This window comes from Colossoma macropomum, unplaced genomic scaffold (genome assembly GCF_904425465.1).
Source record: "Colossoma macropomum unplaced genomic scaffold, Colossoma_macropomum, whole genome shotgun sequence".
NCBI classification, from domain to species: domain Eukaryota; kingdom Metazoa; phylum Chordata; class Actinopteri; order Characiformes; family Serrasalmidae; genus Colossoma; species Colossoma macropomum.
This window is the reverse complement of record NW_023494807.1, coordinates 4,612,489-4,636,378: the sequence shown is the minus strand read 5'-3', so window position 1 is coordinate 4,636,378 and position 23,890 is coordinate 4,612,489. Positions and strand designations below refer to the sequence as shown.

The following is a 23,890-nucleotide window of genomic DNA, read 5'->3' as shown; positions in this document are numbered from 1 at the left end:
AAGCCTTATAGCTGCAGTGTAGCATCGCTCAGGCAGCCATTCTTTTACTCATATTGCAGCACACTGTGAATATGAATCTAAACAACATGCCTGCATATCTTTATACAGCTGTATGGAATTTAAATTCTTCTCATCTTGGCTATTTTTATAGTTTATTCTAAGCCAACTAAAATCTCCACAAACCTCTTTGTTTATCCAGCTACAGATCATGAAATTCAGTTTTGGACTAATGGAGATATTCTGGTACAATTCAAAACATTAATATATTATCCACACACACACACATATTTTCTAAACCACTTATCCTTCTGAGTCACAAAGGGGTGCTGGAGCCTATCCCAGCGGTCATTGGGCATAAGGCAGGATACACCCTGGGCAGGTCGCCAGTCCATTGCAGGGCAATATATTATTCAGTTTTGAGTTTGTTTGTTTTTTTTACTTATTTTCATTTGACTTTCCCTTTGCTTATGCTAGTGGAATATCTTCTCTTTGGAAATATCTTCCAATCTAAACTCCTCTTAAATATCCCTGCTGAAAAAGGACCATAAGAAACTATTAGAATTAAAACCTTTGTTTTCATGTTTTCATATGGTTTCCGATAAAGACTGCTAGTTTCCTGTAGACCACCTTTAGATCCCATTAGGAAACCATCAAATACATTTGCAATTAGCCATTAGTCAGCTGTTGAACCATTCGGATCCTTTACACTGTGATATCAACCCATTAAAAAAGCCAAAACACATTACAAAATTGTCAGGAACCAACAGAAACACTTAATGGTTTCTATGTATTTTTTCAAAAGGGAGGTCTTACCAAATGAATAAAGTATAGTTAATGACCATTTTGACAGGAAATTAAATAAATGAAGGGTGGTCTCTGACTTTTGCATGGTACTCTATACAGTCATGTATGCATTCTGTACACCAGTGGTCTTAAGCCCTGGTAATGGAGAGTCAACTTCCTGCAGAACCTAGGACCACCCACAATTTCCCACACCTGCTTCAGCTAGACAACCTCTTCCCAAGTCCCTGATTGGCCGGATCAGATGCATTAGAGTTAAGTGAAGGGTGGGGCAGATTATTGGATACAGGCTGGAACTAAACTCTGCAGGAAGCTAGCTCTCCAGGACCAGAGCTGGAGACCACTGTTCACACACTGCTATACCTGAACACGTAGCTCTGTAGAAATAATTGAAGCCGGGCTGGCATGCACAAGCTGAGCTGCTCTTTTTGACGGAGGCTGGCAGACTCTTCTGCAGGAGGATATGAGATGACACCTCCGAATCTAATGACAGCCAATAAGAAAAGGATTCCTCCACAATGCAGATGGAATGAGCCTCACGGTGCCCCAGCCCGGGGCCCGCGCCACAATACAATACAATACCATTTGCATTTATATAGCGCTCTTAAGGTGTTGATTCAGGTGAAATATCACAATGGGGAGCGGATCTATCACCTTGAGACCACATTCAAAAGGCACAGGCAAATCAATCCCATATGTAAAAAGCTAGCAGCTGCAAATGATTGACTTATCTCCAATATTCAGGCATTTGCATTGTTATATATGGCGGATCTGAGGCCTGCGCTTGATTGGGTAAGATGATTTTCGAAAGCGACTGAAAATGATATTGTAAAGTGCCAAGCTCACCTTAGAAGAAGAAAAAAAACGGCCTGTCCTCGCCTCGTCCCGGATCTGTCGCTTGCCGTTAAATGTCACAAACAAAAGACAGCGACACGAATGCGGCTACCAGAATGCCAAGCTAGATTTTTATCACCTCGCTACAGTGACCCAAGAATAGTTTACAAGGAGCTGCAGGAGTGATGAGAGTGTATGTGTGTCAGCAGGCTTCTAACAACTAATGATAGGTGAGCACTCTGTTATGTCTGACAACTTTTTTATCAGAAACTTTCAATTTCAAGGTTACTGGTCTCAGTCGATCAAAAACTTTGAGGACACAGGCTGTGAGCTAATTTGATCTACACTGTAAAGAATTTCCATAATTCCTACAATAATCAGAGTTGGAAGTTCTTTGAGTGGGCAGTACAGGCCTTTTAGCAGCAAGAACATGAGCCTGAGAGTTTTAGAATGGCCTCTATTTTTTATTACTCTAAATGAGGCTTCTCAAAACATTCCAACCAGATTGATCTTATGACTTTGGTATTGTAAGCAACAGATTTTTAACAAGTAAGGCAAAATCCCAAGAGTCCCACGCAGTATAGTTTTTAACACGACTTGCATTTGAATAGTTGTTGAACTCAGTGAACTGAATGAGTGATTGCTTGTTTTCCTGAATTTCAGTCTCAGAGGTCATTCTATTCAATTCAATTTAAGCAGTACAGCTTTGACAATTTTATGTTTGAAATATTTCCATATATTGCTCGTCTTAGATTTGCCCATTCTGCTAAACATGAAATAATTATTTGTGTGAGGCACAATATCAGCTGCTTGTTTCTTATTTGGATACCCCAAAGGCATTGAATGGATGTTTATATATCATTCATAAAGCACAGATAACTGCCACTCATAATTTAGCATTTTGTTTCAGAAAACACTGCAGTTCTCCTGACTGCCTTTTGTTAAGTTCCTACTGAAAAAGTCGAAGTTGAAATTGTCTTTATTGAATTATATGTCTGGAAACGGAAGTAATGAAAAGTAATCAGACTATATTACTTTAATATAGTAATCAAATACATTAGGTTATAAATCAACATTTTTAAACAAGTTATCAGTATTCTGTAAAATATATTTTATAATATTAGTATATATATATATATATATATGACCAGTCGGCCACTTTATTAAGTACACATCCTTGTTTATACACTCATTGTCCATTTTATCAGCTCTACTGACCATATAAGTGGCCACTTTATTAAGTACACATCCTTGTTTATACACTCATTGTCCATTTTATCAGCTCTACTGACCATATAAGTGCACTTTATAGTTCTACTATTACAGACTGTAGTCCATCTGTTTCTCTGCATACTTTCTTAGCCCCCTTTAACCCTGTTCTTCAACGATCAAGACCCCCACAGGACCACCACAGAGCAGGTATTATTTGGGTGGTGGATCATTCTCAGCACTACAGTAACACTGACATGGTGGTGGATCAGACACTCAGTGTCACTTTTGGACTGAGAATAGTCCAACAACCAAAAATTTCCAGCCAACAGCGTCCTGTGGGCAGCGTCCTGTGACCACTGATGAAGGCCTAGAGGATGACCAACACAAACTGTGCAGGAGCAGATAAGCTATCGTCTCTGACTTTACACCTACAAGGTGGACTGACAAGGTAGGAGTATCTAATAGGGTGGACAGTGAGTGGACACAGTGTCCAGCAGCACTGCTGTGTCTGATCCACTCAGACCAGCGCAGCACACACTAACACACCACCACAACATCAGTGTTACTGCAGTGCTGAGAATGATCCACCACCCAAATAACATCTGGTATGTGGTGGTCCTATGAGGGTCCTGACCATTGAAGAACAGGGTTAAGGGGGCTGCAGAGAAACTGATGGACTACAGTCTGTAACTGTAGAATTACAAAGCGCACATATATGGTGAGTGGAGCTGATGAAATGAACAAAGAGTGTATTAGCGTATGCAATAGGTTACATATCTATAAAATTTAATAAGCTGATGTTTGGACAGTGGAAGATTTGTTGTTGTCATTTCCAACCTTGTAAATCAAACCTTCGAACATGTATTCATTACATTAAATGGTGTTTTTGCCATTATTCTATAAAGTCTGTCCAACCTTGCAAAATTTGCTTCAAAAGAACACAATTAAACTATCATTGGGAAGTCTCTGCTGCCAGCCCATTTCAGACTGTTCTTAGTGTAGGCCTAAAAAAATGCTTTATATTTGCGTTGGCCATGCTGTGGCTGGGACGCTCGCACATACGATGAAGTATTAAACAGAAGCTTTTTGCAGAATAAGCTCTTTCAAGCACTTTATTCTCATCTGTATTGTTGTTTTCACAAAGGATTGGGATGCATTATGTGAATTTCAGCTTTAGCTAAAAGATGAGCCAAATACTCCGCTGTAGGCTAATGGTAATTGGAAAATGCATTAAAAGTAAATTTGTAGATGCTCGAGAGCGCTCGGTTGAACTATACAATGTGACGAGACGTATTTTTTGCTCCACGGCTCACAGATGACCTCGGGTGGCCGTCTCGAAGAGAATGCATGACTGTGTTCTGGCCCAGTGCTAATAATGCTAATACAGCAAACATCTCAAAACAGCTTAGCTGCTTCTTCCACAGGATGATAAACTGCAACCAGTTTCGCAAGATTATCTGAACTGTACATTGTTTTCCAGACACTCAATTAAAGCCGGGGAAACTCACAGCATTCCCGCTGCTTTTGATTCAATCTTACAGTGTCATTTAATTCACTCTATTACTGTGTTTAGGCTAATGCTGTGTCAGAAGTGTTACAATGAACCCATTTCTTTGTGTCTGGATTGTGTCTAGATCGCTTCTCAATAGGCTGCATACAGTATAGTCACTCAGGAAGGTGGAAGGAAGAGATTTGACACAAATCGCGTGTTTACTGAAGCTTTATTGTGAGATTTTTTCAGTTTTACAGTAACTTTAAAGGCTAACATATGGATATTTTGGTTGATATGTAGGAAGCGAATGTACTTCATTATAGCTAACAGCTGTAGCTCGTATGTGCCAACACTGGAGGACACAGCAAGCTATATTTTGAACATTTTCCTCAAAGTGTCTACGATATTCAGGGAAGCTGCTTTAGCATCAGATTCTCATCATATGGCTCAGTCGTGTCATTCATTTCTGAAGCACTCGGTTCTTTAAAAAGAAGCATGTTCAATGGCTTGATTGAGTAGATGTAGCTAATTAAGAGAGGCGCCACCATCTGTAATGTAGTCGTGCTATGCGGATTTCAGTCACACTTTCTGAATCTCAATGAACGAATTACGGCGAATCAGAGGGAAACGCTTCGGCAATATTGCAATGAGCCGATCGCTCAAGAGATATACGGCCTAATACGCGCCTCAGTCGTGCGGTTTGCCGCTAAAGTTTGTTTTAGCTCGAAATGCGCTCATTAAATGCAACTGTGAGGAAAGTAATTGATATGTGCTGGCAGGCAGGGAGGCACCACGTTTCTAATCAGCAGCCATTCGGACTGGGCTGGAGGGAGAGGAGGAGGATGGAGGGATGCTCCTGCAGGATGCAGGAAAGGAGACAGATGAACGGTAAATTAGCTGTGTGTAAAACAGGCAGCGTCCGTAATCTCACAGCATAATTGGCCTCGCCGCTTTTTCGCCCACGACAGATGACAGGGTTGTAATGGCTGTCTTCATTTGTCTTGCTTTATTGCGGCGTAATGCGCTGGCAGCACGGACCTGGCCACGCTCCTGGACAACAGGCTTTTATGGGGCGGAAACGGCGGCTGCTGGCTCCTGCCATCTCTTCCGGCACTTTTTTTCACCGGAGGATACTTCACGATTGACGAGGGTCAGGGTCAATGAGTCTCATTTAAAATAACAGTTTGGCAACAAAATCTAGTTTGCACAGTTTTCACCTTTACCTCAAATGAAGTTGCTAAAATATGTTTGGTGTCTCTGGAGCTACAAGGCTAGATGTAGCCAACCGTACTGGAAGATTATACTCCACCATAAAGCATCATGTGCAACAATTAGAAGACAGCCTGAATGCTGTCTGTTCTTCCAAATAAGTGGTAGCAATGCTATTCTTATATCTCTGGTACAAAACTAAAGAAGTCTTGTCCAGGTCCAGTTTGCAGTACATCTAGTGGGCACATAATCCAGTCATTTGAATTGTCTGCCCATCAGGTCATTGCAGATTCAAGATTTTACGAGACGCTTTCTAAATGAATTAAAGAAAATGTAGCTAATGAAACAGAATTAAGTAATGCAATATAAATTGAATCTGTATCGTGAGTCTAATCTCCCCAGAAATATCCCGTACAAATGAATACCTTAAATTTAATGGCCATTTTGACTGGAATCCAAGAAAATAATAAATTAAATGGTCTCTGAAGGTTTATATGTATATATATATATATATATATATATATATATATATATATATATAAAATCCAAATCTCTAGGCTGGCTGCTTTCTTCATAGCGTGCTGTTGTGTTCACAGAGTGGCTTCGCTCTGTCTGCTAGGCCCGCTAGCCTCTCTTATTGGAGGGCTAGTGGCTAATAGTACACTGCTTGCATGGGTTCACCAGCAGTACAAAGCTGGTATTGCACTTCATGTTGTAAGTAGTTATTTTTTAAAGAGAGCAGATGTTTATACTGGGCTGTTTTAGGTTTATTTGTGGAAGGACTTTTATGATGAGGAGCTTGAATCCGGGAGAAGTGTTGGGTATTGGGCATTGGGTGTGTTGGAAGTGCTGGGTATTCCAGAGTACCCAACACTGGGTATTGAGTGTGTTGGAAGCGTTGGGTGTTCCAGAGAAGAGCCGAGGGCTGTGTTTTTAGCTGTTACCACTGAAAATACAGAAAATATCGTAAATGGATTTTCTGATTGAAACGTACTTGCCCTCAGCTAGGTTTTCCTTGGTGTGCTAACCAGCTAGCCATGCAAACTCTGTAATGCAAAATGTTTTCGCCATTAGAGAGGCTGTGTTGGAGAGGCTGTGATTATTCTTACCATGTTTGACAGTAATTTTAGGACCATTATGGTCCATAACCTTAAGTCATCTTAAGTCGTCTAAGTTTGTCCTGAGAACCACAAACGCTACAATATTTTGCAGCTCACCTTTATTGATTGACTGTATTTAACCAGAAAAAGAAGAAAGAAAAATATATCAGAATCCCTAAATTTAAAAACCAAATATGTACTCAATGAACAAATATCTGAATTGTCAAATATCTGGGTCCAGCACTAGTTACTGCTTCCTTTTATCAAAAGTAATTGAATTACTTTACCAATTACTGCATACAAAGCTAACTAGTTATTAGGGTACATAACTTTAGTGTTACTTCTAAATATTAACATACTAACTGTTGACATTGTTCGCGTGTCTACAACAACATACCTAGCATATCTGTCTGTTTAGTTCTGCCTGGCTTATCGACTGTGCAGATGAATTGTTGGGTAAAATCAAGCCTTGGCTGTTGGGGTGCAGTGGCTCCTTGGTCAGCAGTGTAAGCACTGGGGTCTTTCATGATTAGCTTATTGCTATACGAGGTGCTTCAGAGGATTAGAGTAACTGTTCTTTGTTGTGAATGAAGTTCTAACACCTCCACATAGACTATAATTCACTGGTATATTTTTGTCTTGGAACTCAAGGAGGGACAAATATTGCTTATATTTCCAGAACAGGAAGCTCATTTTGCCCAAACCGTTGGCAGTTGTGTGGGCTAATGCTGACTCATTCATTCGTAGGATGACCGTGAGGCAGGGTGACATTAGATCGGGTTGCACAACACTGGTCCTGAAGGGCTGGTGTCCAGCACGGTTTGGTAGTTGCCCTACTCAAACACACCCACCAAACCTGGCAATTAACAGGGCGGTTGAATCAGGTGTGTTTGAGCAGGTAAATTATCAAACTGTAGTGGACACTGGCCCTCCAGGATTGGAGCTGCGCTGCGCCTCGTGTTAGACCATAAACAGGAAATCGAGGGAATAGGCCGCATTTGTGTGCTATAGGCTTCAGTTGTTCATTAATATTTCCATGCAAGACAAACGTAACAAGTAACAAGCCCATTTAAATCACAGTAACATGCTCATCTCACCGCAGTTCTTGTTGTCTATGTCTCTGCATCTTGTAAGCGAACACAGTAGAGATTAAGAGTGAGGCAGATTTTCACACCACATGATTTAGCAGGAGTACGAGTGATGGACAGAGAAGCTTAGTCATGACTTCAACAGAAAGAGAGAGAGAGAGAGAGAGGGAGAGAGAGAGAGAGAGAGAGAGAAAGAGACCTACAGGAAATGTATTGCCCTGTTTGTCATCCCATCTGCACTCTAAATGGTTATGTTCTAGCTTGTTCTTTGATATTTTAAAAGGTATCTTTTCCATTCGAAACTTAAGCCCCATTTCAATATTGTCGCCCACTTTGACTCACCACCCAATGTGCGTCATATCTGACCTACATTACCCAGGTAGCCACTGGAGAAAACCATTGAAACCGATTGAAACATACTTGCCCTCGGCTAGGTTTTCCACAGTGTGCTAATCAGCTAGCCATGCAAACTCTGCAATGCAAAATGTTTTCTTGAGTTAAACCATTACGTACATAGATTCTGTGAACAGTTCCTTCATCTGACTTTGGTTTAAAACTGTGGTACATTGTGTTTCTTTTTGCTTTTAGCCATGTGGTGCTTAGCTAAGTAGTAAGCTAGCAGTGTAAAGTAATGATTTTTTGATAAAAGCTTTATAAAATAAGGCAACGGCCCTTAAGATGGCATCGGGGATACCCCCTGAAAGTAAATGATGAGGCCATGTTGACGTGGGCATGTTAAAACACACGCATGTTAAAAAATACATTAATGCTGCTCAGAAGTGGGAAGTTGAAGTTCAAAATCTTGCTATTCCGACCTCCATGTGTGTGGGAATTCCCAGTTGAGAGGATGTTTTCTTTGTTGTTTCCCAGTCGGAAGATCGAAAATTCCAAATTTCCGCCGGGCTTTAGTTGAATGAAGCAAATTTACAGTCATTCCAAAAAAGCTTACCAGAGAGAGAGAGAGAGAGAGAGAGAGAGAGAGAGCGAGAGAGAGAGAGAGAGAGAGAGAGAGAGAGAGTCCTATGAGATAGAGCCTCTTTCACTCTATCTATCTTTTCTTTCATGCTGCTGACCTTACATCCTCTTGTCCTCACTTGCTCTTTCATTTCTTTATTCTCCTGTTCAGGCCGTCTGCAGTCCATTAAGTTGTGCTTTGTCTGTCTGTGTTTCGGCGGGGAGGGGGGTCCTTGAATGGATTAGGAGCAAAGGACAGCTTAGAGCTGAGGTGGTCAAAAGTGAAAATTATGTAAAAACAAACACACACACACACACACACACACACACACACACACAGGGTCGCTCTAAAGCAAAATTCCACAGATATTCAAAATTTCTACACTTTTTATATGTAACATTGTTAATGGAAAATAGTGGTAATGCTTGGTAATGCTTTGTTTACATCTCTTATATGGTTGAACTATGCAGAAATTCTGGAAGGAAGAAGTAGAATTTGAACATACAGAATTAGCTTAAGCGTACTGAATCAGAAGATTCTTTATGATCACATTTAAAACAGATATATCACTGCAGCAGGAAGAAAAAAAAGTTTTTAAGGTTTTGACATAATTTGAAAATGCCTGTTGCTCTTTACACGGTGTGTAAATTTCATGATGAATGGATCAAAAGAAATGGCACAAAATGACCTGCTAAAAACTCTGGTTCCATTGACTTACATTACAAGTGAAGTGGGTTTTTTCCTTCTCCTGTAAAGTTACCATTTCGGGGATACATGTTTTTTTTTCCGACAACAGCGATAAAGATGGTTTGTGTAAGATTGTCTTTTATATATTCTTATGCTTTTGCTAATCTACCCAACACACAACATATACATATACAGCACTGTACAAAAGTCAGAGACCCTTCTTTTATTTAATTTTCCAGTCAAAGCAGCTATTAAGTACAATTTATTCATTTTTTCAGTGTCAGGAAAAAAAAAGAACACTGAAAATGACACAGATGCTTCAACAACTAAATATATTTACCTTATTATGGCTTCTATTCTTTTCAGAAGTCTCACTTTCAGTTTTTCAAAGAAATCTGCAGGGATATTTTTCCACACCTCAAAAGTTTAGTCTGAGAAGCTGGTTGCATTTTCTACTTTTCATGATCCACATGTTGAGGTCTGGACTCTGGGGTGGTCAGTTCATTGTTAAAACACCAGCAGCTTCTTTGTTTGATTGTAAATGGTCTCGTTTCCTGTCTATGTCCTTTTCTCAGTGAGGGCTTCTTGACAGCTACACATCCTTTCAGACCCATAGTCACAGTGGAAGGATGGACAGAAACACTTGTGGATGTTTTCAGATCTGAAGCAGCTTGATTCTCTCCTCTCTCTCAAAGATGAAAGCTTTAAGTGCTGTTTATCTGATGGGGACAGTTTTGGTGGTCTACCAGGTCTTGTTGTTAGGAGTCTTATTCTTTGAACTCCTGCTTCAAATTGAAGAAATGAAGGGTGGTCTTGACTGTTGCACAGTACTGTACTTTCATCATCCTCATCTATCTTCCTCTCATTCATAATGCATCTCATCCATGGCAATCATTTACAAATGGATCCTTCCCCCAAAACCCATCCTACAAACTGATCGTCCATGGTCATTTTTTAATAAAATATGTGAATAAAATATTAAACAAATCCTTTTGTGCTAAATAACTGGCATAATTGAAAAGCTAAGTTTACGCTAAATCAGAGGACATTGATCACTTGAGGGATGCAACATATCAGTCAATGACACCTCTGGATTTTTCGGATCTGAAGCAAGAGTGGAACTTGATTTTCTCTCAAAGATGAAAGCTTTAAGTGCTGCTTATCTGATGGGGACAGTTTTGGTGGTCTTTCAGGTCTTGCACAGTTATTAGGAGTCATTTTCTCAGTATCTTCAAAGCAGTTTTTGAACTCCAGTTTTAGAAACTCTTGTTTTTTTCACTTTTTTCCTTTGACTTTTCCCTTTATAATCAAATGCGCTTCTTATTGCTAATCTCCTCAGAAATATCCCCTGAAAAATGAATAACGTCCACTTAATGGTTGTTTTGACTGGTAGTGAAATACATGAAGGGTGGTCTCTGATTTCTGTACAGTACTGTACACACACACACACACACACACACACACAGGTTATAAATCTGATAACATGTATTGCCTTAGCTGACATCCAAATGAGTTTGAGTAATAAAGCAACACACACACCATAATGACCCGCATAATCATCCACAAAATTATGCATACAGTAAAAATTGTATGGCGCATGAAACGCAGCGCTGTCTTCAACCAAACAACACATTTTCACACTGATATTAGACCCTGGAGTATCACCGAAGCCGACGACCAACAGACATTCGCTTCTGCCTAATTAGACTGAGCTGTCATAAAGAAGCTCAATTACTGCAAATGGAATTTCTACCCAGCTGACTTATTCTGACTGAGTTTTATGTTGGTGCTAAAGTGTGCTTCATTGTTAAACTGTGAGGAAGATTTGTATTAAAAGAATTTCTGATGCAGAGGACACTGTAACCCTGAGCTGAAGCAATGCAAACTGTTTGCAGAATCAGAATCGTTTATTAACCAAGCATGTTTACGCATGTGGGGAATTTGTTCTGGGTAGCTCTAACACAAAAGCAGAAAACGTAAAAAAAATTGGAATTAAAGACAAATAAGTGTTAAAAATCTGGGTTGAATAGATAGTAGGAGATGGTTTAAGTTGGTTTCAGCAGACACACTGATGAAATAAAAGCCAAATAAATGTTCAAAGTGTGGATGACTGTATAGTTTGTTGATGAATACATAGTAGGAGATGGTTTAAGTTGGTTAAGTTGGTTTGACTGAGTGTCAAATATGCATATCAATAAGCAGATGTATAAAATATAGTGCTGTGAAAGTCAAAGACCATCCTTCATTTACTTACATTGGTTTGAATAAACATAATGATGGATAAAAGACAAACAAATGTTAAAAATGTGGACGACTGTATAGTTTGAGGTGAGATAGATAGTTTAAGTTGGTTTCAGCAGACATACTAAGTGTAAATATGCATATCAATAAACAGATATATGAAATTTAGTGCTGTGAAAGTTCGAGACCTTGCTTTATTTATTTAATTTCCAATAAATTGACCATCCTTTCATTGTGACAAAGGCGTAAAAGCTGTCCAGAAGCTATCATTGAGAAAAGAAAGCAAAAAAATAAAGAAGAAAATTTGCACTAAAGCACTAAAGTTTGACATCTGAGATCTCAGATTTCAACATCACTGAATGTATTTGGGATTATTTGGATAATGAGAAGGGTAAAATGGAACCTCTTAGACTGAATTTTGGAGAATCAGAATCATTTATTAACCAAGCGTGTTTACATATGTGGGGAATTTGTTCTGGGTAGCTCTAACACAAAAGCAGAAAACGTAAAAAAATTGGAATTAAAGACAAATAAGTGTTAAAAATCTGGGTTGAATAGATAGTAGGACATGGTTTAAGTTGGTTTCAGCAGACACACTGATGAAATAAAAGCCAAATAAATGTTCAAAATGTGGATGACTGTATAGTTTGTTGATGAATACATAGTAGGAGATGGTTTAAGTGGGTTAAGTTGGTTTGACTGAGTGTCAAATATGCATATCAATAAGCAGATGTATAAAATATAGTGCTGTGAAAGTCTCAGACTTCAACATCACTGAATGTATGTGGGATTATTTGGATAATGAGAAGGGTAAAATGGAACCTCTTAGACTGAATTTTGGAGGTGTGCAAATTTCTCTGAATCTGAAGGCAAAATACTGATAAATTTTGAAATTATACTTAGTTTCTGGGGCATCTGTGTAATTTTCTGTTAAATATGTCTTCTGGAAAATGTCTGGAACTCAATGTCCATTTTGACTAGAAATTAAATATATCTGAGCAGTACTTTATGTTTATTTATGCATGTTAGTTTATATAGTACAGTAGAAAGCATCTAAAACAATCTAAAGCATATGCAATTAAGGCTCTGGCTTGATTGATAAGAGATACTGCTTGGGGGCTGAAGTGCCTTATAGTAACATACTGTCGCTATGTTAGAAATGGTGCCCTAATCACTATATTCTGTATTGGAAAATCAAGGGCATTAAACTATTGTAAGGAAGACAAAGTGCCCTAATTACTTTTACCTACAATAAAGATAACTTTTATAAAGAACATAAATGGTCCCCTTAAGCACTATTACCTATAGAAATGAAGGGCATTATTTAGAACATTATTATAGGGAGCAGAAATCACTATTCCCTACATTGGAGCTCTATGTCGAACACTGTTAAAGTGAAAAGAGATGAGCCCTATTCCCTATGTTGGGGCACTATATAGAACACTATTGTAGGGAATAGAATGGTCCCCTAATCACTATTTCTGACACTAAAGCTCTATATAAACCACTGTTATAGTGAATAGAAATCAAATCACATTTCCACATATGTGAAAGTGAGTGAAAATCATAGGTGCATAGCCCCCTTAATACAAACATATATAATATATAGACTCTAAATATACACACAAGTACAAAACATACATGTTAATATACACCAGTATTGCATCAATTCAATATACAGTTTATGTATCAGTAAAATAAGATATGGAATAAAAGCTATGATATGTACAGTTGTACACTTTTCCATATATGCAATTGGTGAGTCTGTTGTTGATAAATGAGATGCCCTAGATTAGCCCTAATCACATTATTAAAGTGAATAGAAATTGGCCCTACTCACAAAATTGGCAGACTAGCATCTGCAGGTTTCTGTTCATAACTAATCAATTAATCAAAGTCATAATGGACCAACTAGTTACAAGTTTTTTTTTGTTACAGCCCTAATCTAGAAAACTCTTCTAGGGAACATATGTGGTTCCTTAATCACTATTCCCTACAATGGAAAATCAAGGGCTTTATAGATCACTACAGTAGAGAACAGAAATGATTTCCTAAATCATTGTTCCCTACACTGAAAAATCAAGGGTACTATACAGAATACTGTTTTAGGAAACAGAAATAGTCTGTCAATCACCATAAGTTATGTTAAAGAAATACATAGGATGCTCTCTCTATGCTATTAGAGAAATGGTCCCCTAATCATTATTCCCTACAGGAAAACACTACAGTATATGATATTATAGTAAGGGACAGAAATGGGCCTCAAATCTATGCTCCCTACATCAGAAATTGATTTTGAATTATACACAACCTAACCCTAATCCTAATGCTAACCCTAACATATATGTAAATCTAGTAAACACTGTTGTACACTAACTCTCATCACTCTAGAACAATATTCACATTCCATTGCATATTACATTGTATTTCTGTGCTGACTGAGGTGCATAATTTGTACAGCACTTACTGCAGTGCATTGTGGGATTGTTGGGGTGAGCTGGATATACACTACTATGTTTTCAGACACCACTGCAAAATAGTATACTGTAAAGTTAATCGAGCATCTGGGATTTTTGGCTAATTTAGTGGCCAAAGGCCAAAGCAGTCTCCAACGTGCCTAATGTAACTGGACACAGAACAGTTCGTCTCTTGAAAAAGACCAAATCTGGCAATTATCCATAGCTTGGTATCTGTGGATTGTGTTCTCCATCAGAGCGCTCATAAATAAAGCTTTTCAGCTCAAAATGAGTAAAGAAGTCGATAAAACTGTTGCTGCATTTTAGAAAGAGAAGGGAGTAAAAGTGGCCATTATGGGTATTTCTGTGGAATTCAGCAGAAATCATATGGGACTTCCTACCAGCTTTTAAATGCAAATAAATAAAGAAAGGACTATAAAGACGCCCCTGAGAATAAGGAAAAATAGTTTTTTTTAAGTGGGCCTTTGTGGTTCTCCACCACAAATAAGCAGCGCTGTTAAAAAGTACATTTTGCGTAATGTTTACAACAGATAGTTTGGAAAAAATGAATGTATTCAGATGTAAATTGATGTATTTAGAGGCGATTTTGCAATAACAGAAACAGACTTTAGCCCGTAGAAGTCTGGTGTTATTGTTATTATGCTATACATTCAATTTGCATGACTGTTTACAAGTAATGGCATAGTTAATTATATGGTTATATATAGTTAATTACATTTGACCTTTAACTTTTTCTATTTGTATTAATGTCAAATAATGTCAAAAACATGGTAAAAATATAAAGGATTTTAAAATATATCCTCTTTTACAAACACAAATGTGATGTTGATTATTAAAAATGTTTAGAAACTTGCTACGTACATGCTTTTGTGATCCATTACTGATGACTGTGACTTTATTCTAAAGGTCAATGAGAAGGTCACTGTACAAAATGGACCGAAAAAAGGTCACTTCCTCTTTTTCTCTCTATAGTTGCACTCCGACGTAGACAAAGGTGAAGGCAGAATCAAGTACGTTCTCACGGGCGAAGGGGCCACCACCATTTTCACCATTGATGAAAACACGGGCGATATCCATGCCACCAAGCGGCTGGACCGCGAGGAGCAGGCCTACTACACCCTGCGCGCTCAGGCCCGCGACCGCGCCACCAACCTGCCTGTGGAGCCCGAGTCTGAGTTCGTCATCAAGGTGCAGGACATTAATGACAACGAGCCCAAGTTCCCTGACGGCCCCTACCAGGCCCATGTGCCCGAAATGTCTCCAGTGGGTAAGTGAGCGCAATTGCAATGAGGCCAGTGACTCATCACTGCTGAACACTTTATGCTTCTCTTCTAAATATTAGTAATGATCTTGACCTTGCTATTGACTTTCTTTGCAAACTCTTTTAAGCGTTAATGTAGGAGACAACTGTAGAATTTGTTTTTATTGCAGAAGCCTTTTCTCCAACTGGACAGTGTTGTCCTTTTCACAAAATAATTATATGCGCATTTGACATTGAAGTAAATGTCTGGGTTAATTGACAACTTGCAATTACCGCAAAAAAACACATATTTATTTAAAGAAAACACCTTCAGGTTACTCCACACATTGATGAACCTCACTTAGTGATATAACCCCAAGCAAATCAATCACAGGAAAGACAATATTTACACTTTCAGGCTGCTGAAAAGGCTGCTGAATATTTTGTTTGCCGCTGTTTGACCATGTGGTGCATATAATGGCTGACAATCAGGGGGAAAGAGTTGACACGCTGTTTTATAAGAGCAATTAACATGCTGGACGCCAGTGTCTGTCCAGAACCTGGGAGCAAAGCCATTAGCCCCTGCGAATGCATGCGACCCCGTTTCTCATTGAGTGCGTTACAGATCAATTTAAAATCATTAGCGGCCGAGTGGTGATGAATGGACTTGATTAATGAGAAAATGATTAATTTAATTTGGTAATTAAGAAGCAGGAGATTGTTTGCGACTGCAGACCTTTGTGGCACCTAGACACATTTCTCTCTCTCACTTTTGACTTCAGGGAGTGCAAATTCACCACAGATGCTTACGATAACGTCCTCGCCTGCTCATTTTTCACACATTATGACATTATTAAGACGTGAGTATGACTGCATTAAAACGTTATTGCCAGGTCAGCCAGCCGGACCGCGTGACATGAAGGTGTACAATCTACGTTTTTATTCTCCCGCTAATTGGATTCTATTAGCAGCTGAAAGGGAGCAGTAAGTGGCTTGTATATTAGCAGCTCTTACATTTTAATTTCTCGACTTTATCTGCTCAGAAAGACATATACATTATATTGTCTAAAGTTTGTGGACACCTGGTCATCACACCTCTAAGAGCTTATTGGACATCCCATTACAAAATAATGGACATAAATGTGGAGTTGACCCCCTCACTGTGGCTGTAATAGCTTCCATTCTTCTGGAAAGGCTCTCCACACAATTTTGGACTGTGCTAGTTTCAATTTTATCCCAAAGTTGTTGAGTGGGATTGAGGTCAGGACACTGTGCAGACTCCTCCACAGCAAACTTGTCAAACCATGTATGGCATCCTATGACAGTGCCATGTTTAAAGTCATTGATTGCAATGCTACGTGCTTGATTTTGTACACCTTTTAGCAATGGGTGTGGCTGAAACACCTGAACTCAATGATTAGGATAGGCATCCACATACTTTTGGCCATATTGTGTATAGCATTCTAAGAGAGAGTTATCCAAATAGCATCTAGCAGTTTGTTAGCCAGCTGTCAAAGGAAGTAGCCAACTAGCAGCTATACAAAAAACAGAACTGCCAATGAAAGAAAAAAAAAAAAAACTACTAATGTCCAACTATGTCCAACTAATGTCTACGATGTCATAGAATTATTGAAATAGCATCTAACAGTTTATAAGCCAGCTATAAAAGGAAGTAGCCAACTAGCAGCTATACAAAAGACAGAATTAACCCCTAGCAGGTGACATGGCATTAGTTCATATCTACTATGGCATTACCCAAGTAAAAAGAGAATTAGCCAGAGAATTAGAACGACGCATCAGATTAGCCAATGAAAGAAAAAAATAACCAACTAACCTCTACCAAGTCCTACACTGTAAAAAGTGGCTCGTCAGATCTACTTAAAAAATTACTTCATGTGGTAAAAAGCAATTGAACTAGTTTTATTCAACTTAAAAACTACATTGACTGAAAGAATCGTTCATTCAAATTATTTATTTAGGAATAAATCTTAAAAAGTAATTTTTATAGTTTTTATAGTGTAGGATTATCCAAAGAAAGAAGCGCAACTTTAGCCAACCACAGAGAGTAGTAGCACGACACTCTGAGCAATGATGAGTCTGATAAAACCATTGACTTTATTGCACCTCCAGTCTCAGCTTTCAGGACATATCATAAATGAGTCACTTTCAAATTCAAACGACTCATCAGTGTCCATTTTGCCAGAAAATAGCCAACGTCGCCTTGCTCGGTGAAATATTTTTGCTAATAGCTCTACTGCTTTAAAGACATATCTAAGGCATTGGCAATTTTCTGGGACTAATTTCATGTCTTTTTACTGCACTGCACATCAGCAAATGAGGGAAGAGAGCTGAGTTGATGTTGGGGAACATATAAAAGAAGCATAAAAAGACTTAAAAAGCAAAGACACTCTTTAAAGTTGTCAGGAAGGTTTTTGCAAGAGAGAAATCTAAGCTTTACTCTTTACTCTTTAACCTCCCTCGTTATCTATTCTGTATGTAATGCTAATGCCTTTCCCTGACTTTGATTTGTATAAGGGTTTTATAAGGATACAATACAGATCTAAACAAGTTTATCGTAGTTTTTCATAATCCGAAAGACATTTGGGACCAAAGTCTTACGCTTAAAAGCTTGAAATTTGAAGGTAAGTTGACACTTATATATACAGAGAACTGCTGCTTGCATCTATTCTTAATGATAATAATATGTGGCCACAAAGGGATAGACACTGTATCATAATGTGTGGCCATGATTCATAAAAGGTGTTGGACTGAGGTATTTTGCGGAACTTGTAAAATTCTAATTATTTTAATTTAATGTCTTGAAATTGCAATTTAACTATACGTTTCATTAGGCAATTGAGAATTTTTTCTATTTAAGTGATATTAACCACTTTGCTAAACACTGAAGGGATAACCTTTACTGTGAACATGGTCACTGACCAAAACAAATGCCCACTCATCAGCAAAGAGAACGATAACCTTCACTCTTAGTCAACAACACAGTGTCAGGCAGCTGATTAAAGCATATGTAAAAAACATTCGGCTGAGGAAAGGCAGCCTGGGTGGAATGAAAGCACACTGACGGTGAGTAAAACAAAGGGAAAGAAACACTCAGTATGCAAATAGATGGAGCCAGGAGCCAATGAGAAAGAAATATATGTTTAATCTAATAAAATTGTCTTAACAAAACAAACATGTAACTGTATTTTACAGCTCACTTAGCTTCACTCAGTTTCACACATTTGTTCGGCAACTTTAATGAGAAAGAAACAATTAAAACCAACAGAAATGTCATAATTTTTTTAATGTGGGATTTCAAAGTTGCCATAGCAACAGACTAAACTAAATAGCAATAAGTTAATTCAACTCAAAAATGTCATTTGGGTGTACAAAATCATCAAAAACGTTCCCTTAACTTAAAATTGTTGAGCAATGTGTGGGATATACTGAGTTTTAGGTACAACTGACTTAATTTATTTGAGCTAAAACAAAATGTGGGATTACAGCGTATAATTTAATAAGGGAAAGAAATAATTAAGTCATTGCCACAATTTAGTAATTCATAGGAACAAGATAAGTTTCTTACTAAGTCAAGGCCACAACTACATTATCTTATTTCCATGCGTTACTATCTCATTCCTGCACATATTAAGTTGTGGCCATGACTTAATCATCTCATTGATCAAATTACATGTTTTGTTGATTTTCTAAATAAAAATGTTACCACATAATGTTTATGCTGTTTATATTTGTATACACACACACACACACACACATATATATATATATATATATATATATATATATATATATATTTGTGTGTTTGTGTGTGTGTGTGTGTGTGTGTTATTGTTAGTTTTGTGTACTTACTATAAGTCCAAAGTGTAGAAAACTAGGAATAAGTGTGTCCAAACTTTTCACAGGTTCTCTACGAAAGACTGTAGATGCAGCCTAATGTTGTCTTTCCATTGTCCCTCAGTCTATAAGTTCAAGTCTAAAGCTGAACATCGTACATAAGCGAAATAAAATCACATCCCATTGTCTGATAGCGAGTGGGCTGAGGTCCACTGTTATACTGTGTTTCAGCGGCGTCCCATTTTTCATCCGCGGGTGCGTTCCCAGTGGCGTCCTCCAAATGTTTGGGTTTCACATTTGACACAAACTGGGCCCGTCCCCAAACATCTTATTTAGTCCTTTTATGAGCAAATGTGTTTAAGGATAATCTGTGCTTTTCCGAGGAGCGCCGCAGCCCGCAAATGGCACTTAAATGAAGACTTGGCACTTTCCATTAGCCGTTTTACAGTTTAAATAAAATCTCTCTGGGAAATATCAGCCAACCAGACTGGCAATATTAAAGGCCCTTTGCGGTGTCGTAGCAGAGCATGGAACCATTCTAAAGGACAAGCTCTCACATACAGATTGGATGCTAGCAGGAGAGGAATTTTGATTGGCAAAGAAAGGAATATGTTGCGGAAAAAAAGAAACATAAAGCAACTGAAACTGTTGTCTGACAAACAAAGCTATCTAAGCATTCAGTGCTGTGAATAGAATGATGAGCACATGGAGCCATGACAGCGGTGAAAGTACACAACAACAGCGGGACTGAAAGGCAGTCGATTCAAAAGAACCTAGAGGAGGTCCACAGTCGGACGCATTGTGGTGTGAGGTATTGTCTACTTTTGGAATAGCTGCCGTGTCCTTGTGTGGTTTGTGACTTTCGCATGGCTGCATTGCTGCAAAGCATGTGGAAACAATCAGCATAAGAATGAAAAATAAAGCACAGGAAACTGCCCACAGCTCCGATTTTTCTAGCCTTGAAATTTCCGCCTACTTTGAGCCAACAGAGGAAATTAGCTTTTTTTTTGTGTGTGTGTAGTATGTATTGTTGTTTGCTTACCTTTTGTTCTTACAGTTAATACACAATCATTGGCCACTTTATTGGAAACCCCTACCTTGATGGCACAGAGTTAGAGACTGCGTCTTTTTCTGTTGATGCACAACTTTGCAGAGGTGGAAACAAGTCACTTAGTTGCAAGTAACTAGTCAGTCAAGTCCCAAATCAATAGTCCTAAACAAGTCAGTATGCATTCTTCAGCTAATTTAAGGACATAACACTGAACAATGGTAACAATACTATAGTCTTTAATGACAGCATGTTAGCAGTGTATGGTTGTGAATGAATTTTAATGATTTTTGGGAGAATTGGGCACACAGGATTAAAATTAAAAACTAGTTTAGCACTAAAACTAGTTCAGCAAACTAAAAACATCCACTAGTTTGAACTGAATTTATCCAACAGAAACCAAAATGACAGAGCTCAACAAAGTTTACAGAAAAGACAGCAAAATGATGGTGAATGTATAAATGAATGCTTAAGTTAGCTTCCTTTCGCCAGCTTCTTATTAGAATTTTTTGTTTCACCTCTAATGGTACAGCAGTTAAGTTCCAGCACAAACGGCTGCACCATTTAAAGTGGAACGCCAAATTCCAATATGAAGCTGGCGAATAAAAAGTCAACTTCAGCCTCGTGGTGAACGTTACGCTTGCTTTACCTACAGAAGCTGTTCGAACAGAGAAAGCCGTGTTTCTTTTGTTTTGCTACCATGAGGAAAATGGTCAGTTTGTCTGCTAAGTTTCTTCAGTAAGAGTTTAAGTGCTGAGTGTGGGTGCATTGACAATGTTGATGCTTCGCTTGTTTCCAGCTTATAGAGGCGAACTTGAACTCTAACAATTCACTCGTCTTCCAAAATAAAATAAACTGAGCACAAGCACAGTGACGGACATCTGACGACATGTGCTGTTTATATGGCAGGAAACTAATCCAATCACATGAAAAGTAAGCGGCTGTGTAGAGTCCCGTCTGCAGTCAGATGCTCCACGCTTTTTCCACTCTTTCTGAGTCGTGACGTTCAAGTCCAAGTCGCAGTCCGAGTCACTGGTGTTGAAGTCAAAGTCGAGTCCCAAGTCTTACTCAATTTTCTCAAGTCCAAGTCATATGACTCCAGTTGACCTCTGCAATTTTGTGTTCGTCTAGCTCTTCATCAGCGGTCAGTTTCTGACCACCGAGCTGCTCTTGGCTGAGCATTTTTGGGTGGTAGTCCACTCTCAACCTAGCAGTGATGCTGATATGTGATGCTGTGCCTGATACATTCGTACCCACACCACACGCACCATGGGTGTAGCTACAGGTGGACCTGGAGTGCCAATAAAATAAACAATGCTAATGAAAATAATACAAAACGTAAGGTCAACATGAGCAAAGGCATCTTGCAAGATATGTGTGGGAATTTTCAGAGGTAGTTAACTTAAAATATGAAAAGTATGTGCAGGAATTTTTAGAGGTAGCGTTTAGTAAATAATGGTATGAATTTTAGTTCAAGTGTTCAGTCCAAGGCCATAACAAGGAATAACATTTAAGTGCATTTTGCACATAGTTCAAATAGTGTTTGCATTCATGATCTGGTGGGTGCTGTGGGTGTGACCAGTTTAACCCCTTACATGGCCAGGACCCAAAATTTTATTACACACTTCTCTAACCTAAGAACAGGTCAACCAGTTTGCATGAAAGTCCTTGTAATTACTGAATAATAAGCCTTAGTATGCAATAAGCCCAGGATTTGAAGGGTTTAACAGCTCGAGGAATCTGTTGTTGAACCTCATGGTTCTGGCTCGAATGTTCTGATATCTCTTCCCAGATGGCAGTGGGTGGAACAGGAAGTGGCTGGGGTGTGTAAGGTCTGAGGTGATACTGCTGGCTTCCTTCATATCTGTTATTGTAAAGGTCCTATATGGGTGAGAGGACAGCTGCAGTGATGGACTGGACAGTTTGTACTACCCTCTGAGGTGCACTATGTTCCGTAGCTGCAATACTTACCTAGTTAGCAATTAACAGTAGTTGATTGTCAGTTAAAGGTCAGTACTGAAAAGCAAGAATATTGCAATCGATCATTGACCGTTCATCAACATCTACACTGAGTGATGTAAAAGGTGAATAATTAGCCTGTAGCCTCTATGGTAAACAAGCATGTGTTGTGTTTAATATTCAAAAATGTTTTTAGCTACAATGAAGTTGGTTGGCTGGTGGTCAGCATCCTCACTATACTGCTCCCCTTCCCTGCAACATGTAATCAGGCCCCCTAAAATGATTATATAGCCCTTCTGAAAATGGTCCACCACCCAAATAATATCCGGTCAACAGTTCTGTACTCAGAAACTGACCAATGATGAGTGTGGCAGGGGATGTCTATAAGGTGGGTGGAGCTCATAAAGTGGCCAGTGAATGGAAGATACTCCAACTCATCTGCACTCTAGAGGACATAGTTCCACTGCTCCACAGCCCAATGCTGGAGGGCTTTATTCCACTCTAGCAGACACTTGGCATTGGGCTTGGTGACCTTCGGCTCATCTGCGGCCGCTCAAAAGCAGCTTTTTCCATTAGCAGTGCTTTTCAATGGAGATTATGAAGCTGATTCTAAGCAGTTAGTAGACCTTAAAGTAGAGTTCACCACTTAAAAAGTACTTTTGGACATAGTGTGTGTCATTTAAGTAATAATGGCCTTACTATTGTTTTTCAGGTACGTCTGTGGTGGAGGTTAAAGCAACAGACGCAGATGACCCCACATATGGTAACAGTGCCAGAGTCGTCTACAGCATTCTAGAAGGACAGCCCTATTTCTCAGTGGAGCCTAAGACAGGTACAACAAACAAGTAAACAAATAAACAGTCCTCTCTGTTTGGGCATGCTAATGTGCTGGAAATGATCCATAGCAATTCTCATTGCAGCATACGGTCTTAAGAATAATGGTTCTTGGCTTGGATATTTTGAATGTTCTCATCCCTTAACATTTATGAATGTGAGTCTTTTGTGTTTAAACACTATTTTTTATTGTTGCAGTTCATATAATGTTCTGATATCAAGGAAACTGCAGTGGTGCTGTTTCATTTTATCTCAGCATGGCTTTCCTTATGTGGAGGTGTGACTTGTTTTCACAGAAGGGGGTTCTCACCCCTCTCTATTCACCCCTCATTGCTCTCTAGCAGCTCAATACACAGGTCATTCTTCATTTGGAGTGGGAAAACAAGGTTGGAGGGCTTAAAAAGATGCTTACCAGCTCTAAAAGTCAGTATGTATATTTACACAGTTGGCCTAAGATTAAATAATACTTTTCCCTTATGATTTCTCAGATATTTCTTTTTTTAATCCTGTGTCATCGTTGCTCTGCATCTGTAAAACAACTCATCACACAATCAATTTTAAACATTTCAGAAAACATTTTTAATATAAAACAATGTTTTTAAGAGGTTTAACTTCTAATCTGTATAAAACTGATTCTTGGTGGTTTCAGAACTCATATGTTACATTTTAACACAGTATTTTCAGCTCTATTAAACTGCTTCTTTGGGTCGAGGCTCATTAGAGAGGAAGTGTCTCAAGGCATTAGAAGGCGAGTCCACTTGCTTACTATATTTCATTAATTTATTCATAATTTTGTTTATCAGGCAGCACATAACGTCAATCTGTTGCTGGTGTTATGTGCTTTAATGGCTGGATAAT

At 38.7% G+C, this 23,890-nt stretch overlaps 1 protein-coding gene across 1 annotated transcript in view; it reads left to right on the top strand.

Annotated features, from left to right (window-relative positions):
* The window catches only part of cdh7a (cadherin 7a), a 130,190-nt gene that overhangs the window by 27,157 nt on the left and 79,143 nt on the right, over nucleotides 1-23,890 (top strand). The window contains exons 3-4 of the mRNA XM_036556515.1: nucleotides 15,069-15,363; nucleotides 22,911-23,030. Coding sequence (XP_036412408.1) covers nucleotides 15,069-15,363; nucleotides 22,911-23,030 — 415 coding nt within the window. The remainder of the gene's footprint in view (nucleotides 1-15,068; nucleotides 15,364-22,910; nucleotides 23,031-23,890) is intronic.